Below are 6,912 nucleotides of genomic sequence, written 5' to 3'. Positions count from 1 at the left end.
ATACCACTTAGGCCAGGGTTCCTCAGCCTTGGCACTGTTGTTTTGAACCGGGTAATTCTTTACAATGAGAGGCCATCCTGTACACATTATGTTTGGCAGCATCCCTGGCCTCTACCTACCAAACACTAGTCACACCCTTCCCGTTTCCTTGTTGTGACAACCAAAAATGTCTCCAGAGAGTGCCAAATGTTCTCTGAGGTACAAAACCACCCCCAAACTGAGAAATGACTTATAGACTATCAGTAGGTTGCCTGAGGTTTGGAAACTCTCACCCCACTCCTTGCTTTAAAAGAAAAATTAGGCCTGGTCATGAAAGGAAAGCCATCCCTGGTTATGAAAACTAAATGGGATGAAAATAATGAAAGCTTACTGCTTGGTGAACAGTTTCCATATTACCTCATTTATCTTCACAAACAGTCTATGCGGCAGATTCTGTTATAACCCCCACTTTACAGAGGAGGAATTTGACATGCTGCCTGGAAATGCAGAGTAGGGCCAATTGCTCAGTAAGTGCTGATCTTTCCCTCATGTCCTGGCTCGCAGCACTTGTAACGTCTGGGTCCCTGCAGCCCCGGACATCTTGTCCCTCCACATCAAGCTTCATCATCCTTATCTCTCCAGCCACGCCTGACACTCCTATGTCCCCCAGGGCCCCAGGGCAGGACCTGCAACACAGGAAGACTCAGGAAATCACTCAAGTATGAGCCCGATGACCCGGGTTCAATCCTCTTGACAGCTTCAGACGCTCAAACGTCCCCCATCACCCTTCACTCTCAATCCTCCCTATCAAGGGCCTCCCAGGGGTAGAGACAAGAGAATCTCGGAATATAACACGCAGGAGAGAAGGCAATTTGAGGGCTGGAAAGCGAATGAGGGGAGCCGGGCTCTGGCTGACTCTTGGGAGAATGCACCCTAACCCTGGGAACCTTCCATCTCATGGGTCTCACCTGCCCTCCACCCCGAGCTCTGTCTTCAACCCCACAAGGCTGGAGGTGCGCGCACTTGTCACTGAGCCACACGGGTGCGTAACTGTTCACCCGGGTCACTCCCCGAACCTGGCGCGCGCGTGGAGAAGCGCAAACCGCTCCTGCCGGCTCCGCGCACGCACAAGTCCCAAGCCCGCACGGCCGTAGCTCCCCGCGCGGGCGCGCACCCACTCCCACTCCCGTGGGGTGCGCGTAAAAGCCCACCCCGTGTCCCGGCAACGCGGCCCAATCCCTGCAATCTGCGCAGCGCACGTGCGGCCTCTCCCTTGCGCACCCCTATTCCTTTCTCCCCCCACCCCGACAACTCTCCACTCGCACCTCAAATCCTATCATACTCCCATAAGGGCAGAAAACCTAAAAAGCATCCATTCCTTTTTTAGAATAAAGTGCACAGCGCGAGGTTGCCCTTACAAACCAGACGCCCCACCTGTTTTTGCGCAAGCGCAAACAAAAGACGCGCCGGTCTGGCCTGGAGCACTCTGGGAGCCGTGGGCGGAGCGCGTGACGTCACTGCAAGGCTCTCTGGGTGTGGGCCCCGCTGGTCCCGGAGCACTAGGCGCTTCCGGCCACACCGCACCACCGGCATCTGGGAGTCGTCGGCGGGTAAACCCAAAGCCTTCTGGGAGTCGTAGTCCCTTCACCCGCTTCCGCGTTTTCTCGGAGCCTGGACTTTCCTGCGCGGGTTCTACTCAGGTGAGTGCTCCCTTCCTCGGCGCGCCGATCCTGGCCCTTTGTCGTACTCCCGTGTAGGAGTTGAGGGTCTGTATATTACTCTCCCACGCATTCCGGTAGGCATCCCTGGAGATACGGCACTCCTCTCCGTGATCCCCCAACGGTCTCTGGCGACCCGCGGGGCTGGAGTGCCCTAAGCAGCTGGTGTCCCTGCTGATCTGCTTTAGGATCTGCCTCTGTTCTGACTCCTTCTAGTTTCCACCCCCCAACCTGAGGGCGGTTCCAACGCACCCTCCTCTGTCCTGGGTACAACCTAGAGTGATCAGGGCTGGCGTAGGGGGCGTCAGGCGGCCGTGGGAGCCCAGAGGAGGCGCCAGACCCAGCCCAGGGTTCAGGAAAGACTTCCAGAGCAAAGGACCTCAAAATTTACCATGCCCAAACAAAATTACAGATTCTCTGGCCTAAACCTACGCCGTGATCTCACAGTATTTGCCTGTTCTTCCTACTTCCCCACCTCCTCCCCACGAAATGGTCCCACTGTCCTTCCAACTGCAGAAGCCAGAAGTTGAAGCTTGAAGTTGTCAGTCCTCTCAGCTTCTTTCACCTACTGCCTCGCTCAACCAAGTCTTGTGTGAGACCCACCTGCTCTATTTCCAGAAGAGATCCAGAATCTGACCACTTCTCTCTGCCTCCACTGCTTCTGCTCAGCCCTAAGCCACATTATTGTTCATCTTATCATTGCAGGAGCCTCCTTACTGGTCAGCTCTCGCCACTCTCCACCCTCTATTCACACGCAGCAGCGGGAGGGATCTTGTTAAAATATAAATCAGATCCTATCACTCCACAGCTTACAACCATCCAATGGTTGCCATCTCATTCAGAATAAAATCCAAGCTCCTCACCCTGCCAACCTCCAAGCCCTGGATCCTCCCCCCCCCCCCCCGCCCCCCTCAGCCATAACTCACTTTCCAAACAACTGAACATAGGCCCTGCCCTTCAGGTCTTTGCATTTGTCTTGGAACATTCTGCCCACCCTGATCTAATGCCTGACTCCTTCTTGTCGTTCTGGCCTCAGCTCAGAGGATAATTACTTCATATTACTCCTTATATTTGTAAAGTATCTTGGTTATTTACTTATCCATGGGTTTGCTCCTCCCTGCAACCCTTCCTAATTTGATCACTGCTGTCCCAGTGCCTAACGCATGTTGGGTAGATGGGAGGCAATGAATGGATACCTGTTGAATGGACGAATGAATAATGAACGCTTAAGCTGAGACTTGAAGGTACCAAGCTTGCACAAGTGCCTGGAGAGTATTCCAGGCAATGGGTGTACTCAGTGCTATCCAGGCCACCTCCCTGGAGGCAACGACCCCCGCAAACCGGAATCTGTCTGTAACCTGCCTCCCCTCTCTCCCCGCCCAGGAGAAGCCAGCTCCTCCCGGTCCGCCCGGAGCCCGCGATGCCCGCCCCGCAGTGCGCCTCCTGCCACGCGGCGCGCGCTGCCCTCCGCCGCCCGCGCTCCGGCCAAGCGCTGTGCGGGGCCTGCTTCTGCAGCGCCTTCGAGGCCGAGGTGCTGCACACGGTGCTGGCGGGCCGCCTGCTGCCGCCCGGCGCGGTGGTGGCCGTGGGCGCCTCGGGCGGCAAGGACTCCACGGTGCTGGCGCACGTGCTGCGCGAACTGGCGCCGCGCCTGGGCGTCTCGCTGCGCCTGGTGGCGGTGGACGAGGGCATCGGCGGCTACCGCGACGCGGCGCTGGCGGCCGTGCGGCGCCAGGCGGCGCGCTGGGACCTCCCGCTCACCGTCGTGGCCTACGCAGACCTCTTCGGGGGCTGGACGATGGACGCCGTGGCCCGCAGCACGGCCGGCTCCGGCCGCAGCCGCGCCTGCTGCACCTTCTGCGGGGTGCTGCGGCGCCGCGCGCTGGAGGAAGGGGCGCGCCTCGTGGGAGCCACGCACATCGTGACCGGTGAGCGCAGGCACTGCCGCCGAGGGCCGAGGGGCCGGCACCTAAAGGGCCTGGGCCCGGGTCCGAGGAGTGGGGAAGGAGCCGCTGGGTGTGCCCTGGGTGGGGGCTGCCCACGAGGAGAAGGGGCTGTGCCTGCCGGCTGCAGGTGCACGGCACAGAACGCGTGCGTGCCTGGGACGGGCGCTGCGCGCTTCTGAGTCCCTGCCATCACACTGGCAGCTAGAGGGGTGGAGGGGTACTCTCCGGGGGCTGTGGTTCCCTGCATTTTAAAGAATGACGTTCTTTGTGTCTCCCCTCACGAAAGGAGGCGAGTGAAGTGGTACCACCCGTCAGAAGCCAACTGTAGTCTGAAGCGCAGCTGTCTTTGAACTGCTTTTCTCTGTCGGCCTCTCCTCTCTGCCGACCCTTATTCTCTCCCGGTCGTTACTTGCACACATAATTCTTGACCATTTACTGTGTACCAGATACAAGCTACGCAGCCCAGAGCAATACCTAACCTCAGTTACCGCTTCTGTAAAATGGGCTTATTAATAATACCGAGGTCCCAGGGTTGCTGGGAATTAGATGAGTTATGTGTGAGGCACTTAGACCGGAGACTGGCAACAGTACACATTACAGAAATGTTTGCCATCGTGAGGACACACAAGACAGTCTCTGTTCCTGCTCTTCTCTCACGTGCATGGTTATAACCTGAGAAGGCTACTAACGAAAACCACACTTTGCCAGTTTATAGCAGGAGCACCCAGTGAAGGGAGAAGAGTAGGGTTAGGAAGCATTTCCAGAGTGAGCCAAGACCTGAAGGCCACCCAAGTAACCAGTGAAGGTCGGACAGAGGGTCGGGTTCTGAGCAGAGGAAACAGCTTATACAAAGGCCCTGAGGAGGGCTGGTACCGCCAATTGGAGAGGCCCTAAGAAGACCAGTGTTTTACTATCTGGACTCTACAGACTCGAGTATAAGATGACAAGATGCAGGATAAGTAGAGATTCAGCTTATGTTTTTAGGGTGATTGTTGCGTAAATATTGCCTAACCTCCTCCCTGGTCTTTCTAAACTGCGGTGACCTGCATTCCCAGAGGCACTGAGGCAAGAGCTCGCTTGAGAATCTCCATTAACCGTTAAATGCCCTTTTGACTTCTGTGCAGTAGGAAGCGCACTTCTGAGACTGAAATGGTACTTGTGGTGTAAAGCACTGTTACTACCTTCGGGAAAAGGCAACTAGCCCAGGGCCTGGTTTGCCATAAGTGGGTGGCAAATGAGGGCACCCCGAGTTGCTTCCCGGGAACCTGTGTGTGTCCCCCTCTTGTTTCTCACTGTGACCACCTCCAGCCTCCACCTGGCTGTCCCGTGGTGCCCAGGGGTCTCCATGGCCCTGGGTGGCCCTCCCTGCTGTTCCCCACACGCCCTCTGCATCTCTCTAGGTCCTGGCTGCCCCACAGGGTCTGGGGTGTGAGGTCTCCAAGGCCTGGTCACCTACTCTGCCACTTTCCACCCCCTCCCCATCTCTCTCTGGGTCCTGGGGGTGGGGTCTCCATGGCCCGGTCGCACACTGCGTGCCACTCTGCAGGCCCCTCCCCGTCTGGCTGGGTCCTGGCTGCCCCCCGGGGGCCCCCCCCCCTCACCTGCTCTCCCTCTCTCCCCCAGGCCACAACGCCGACGACATGGCGGAGACCGTGCTCATGAACTTCCTGCGGGGCGACGCGGGGCGGCTGGCGCGGGGCGGGGGCCTGGGCTCGCGGGGCGAGGGGGGCGCACTGCCGCGCTGCCGCCCCCTGCAGCTGGCCTCGCAGAAGGAGGTGGTGCTGTACGCGCACTTCCGCCGCCTCGACTACTTCTCGGAGGAGTGCGTCTACGCGCCCGAGGCCTTCCGCGGCCACGCGCGCCACCTGCTCAAGCTCCTGGAGGCGGCGCGGCCGTCGGCGGCGCTGGACCTGGTGCACTCGGCCGAGCGCCTGGCCCTGGCCCCGGCCGCGCGGCCGCCGCCCCCGAGCGCCTGCTCCCGCTGCGGGGCGCTGGCCAGCCGCGCGCTCTGCCAGGCCTGCGCCCTCCTGGACGGCCTGCAGCGCGGCCGGCCCCGCCTGGCCATCGGCAAGGGCGGCGGGGCGCGCGACGAGGAGGGGCCGCCACCCCCGCCGCCCAGCGACCCCGGTTCTGCGCCCGGCCCCGCCGGCGGGGAGTGCGGGGCGGCCTGTAAGGAGCGCTGCGAATAAAGCCCCTCCGCCCGGGCTTCGGTGTGAGGTTGGGAGGGGGACGGACGGGACCGGTTACCGCTGACCCCGCAGAAGCTGAGGCCGGGGCTCCTGGGTCTGAGGGAGGAGGGCCTGGGGGGGCTGTGGGCCAGGACTCCGAGGTCTGAGGGAGGAGGGGCTGGGGGCCGGGAGTCCTGGGACTGAGGGAAGAGGGGTTGGGACGTGGACTCTTGGATCTAAAAGAGAACTGAACAACTTCCCATTCCCAAGCAGTGGAAATTGGGGGGCTGCTTACTTGTACTCTGCCCAGTTCTGGGCATGCTCAGGATAGTCCAAGCCTTCTTGCGCACCTACTGTATGTCATGATTGGCTGTAGCGAAATTAGCAAAACCACTTGACTTGGTGGGCTCTGGTCATTTACAGTAACCATGATGCTTACCTTTGAGTGCTGTGCGTACTGCAGACGCCACAAGGTCTCATTTCATCCAAACCACACACGAGCTCATTGGCCTGAGGGCACCTAGCTGGAGATGGACAGAATTGGAGGCTCCCACCCAGATCTGCACCTGGAGCTCTTCAAGACGGTGGATTTGCTCCCCACCCCCACCCCCACCCCCGAAATCTCTCCTAGTGTCTCTGTGTGATGGGTGAGGAGCAGCTGGGTGGGCTCCCCAGACCTCAGATTATGGAGGCAGAGCTGGGTGAGCCTGGGTCAGTGACTTAACCTCTCTGGTCTTCGGTTTCCTCCTCTGAAATGGAATTACATCCCTCCACCCCCCATCAAAGCGCTGTTGTGAGGATTTGATAGGGTGCTCAATATATGGTAGCCAACTTTGTGGGTCATATTACATTGTGGCCACCAGGGGGCTCTGGGTTTCAGATTTGCTACCCTGCGCTTCCAGGAGGGTGTGAGGCCCAGAAAAGCTTCCAGCTTGACCCCTGGGGAGAGACTTGGCATTCTCAGTCCCCCCTCCAAGTTTTGCTGGAATGCCCTCCCTTTGCCATCTTCCTTCTCAAATCCTCCCGGGTATTTCTAGAAACCTTCCTGACTCTTCTCACCTGCCCAGCCCGGGACATAGGATTCTTCCCAAGTCCCAGCCC

General features: G+C 59.3%; 1 protein-coding gene across 1 annotated transcript; it reads left to right on the top strand.

The window, feature by feature from the left end:
* The first annotated feature begins 1,641 nt into the window (after window positions 1–1,641).
* Window positions 1,642–5,978, top strand: LOC110572960 (cytoplasmic tRNA 2-thiolation protein 1-like). Its single transcript, XM_021681404.1, has 3 exons — window positions 1,642–1,679; window positions 3,081–3,625; window positions 5,267–5,978. Exons 2-3 carry the CDS (start codon window positions 3,118–3,120, stop codon window positions 5,830–5,832), a joined length of 1,074 nt encoding a protein of 357 aa, XP_021537079.1. The 5' UTR covers window positions 1,642–1,679; window positions 3,081–3,117; the 3' UTR covers window positions 5,833–5,978.
* Window positions 5,979–6,912: the final 934 nt, after the last annotated feature.

This window comes from Neomonachus schauinslandi, chromosome 16 (assembly GCF_002201575.2).
Source record: "Neomonachus schauinslandi chromosome 16, ASM220157v2, whole genome shotgun sequence".
NCBI lineage: Eukaryota > Metazoa > Chordata > Mammalia > Carnivora > Phocidae > Neomonachus > Neomonachus schauinslandi.
The sequence above is the reverse complement of the archived record's forward strand: the minus strand, read 5'-3'. Positions and strand labels throughout refer to the sequence as shown.

Coding starts and splice junctions, on each gene's coding strand:
- LOC110572960 (XM_021681404.1), top strand. CDS start 3,118: ATGCCCGCCCCGCAGTGCGCCTCCTGCCACGCGGCGCGCGCTGCCCTC. Junction 3,626..5,266: donor AGCCACGCACATCGTGACCG/GTGAGCGCAGGC, acceptor TCTCTCCCCCAG/GCCACAACGCCGACGACATG.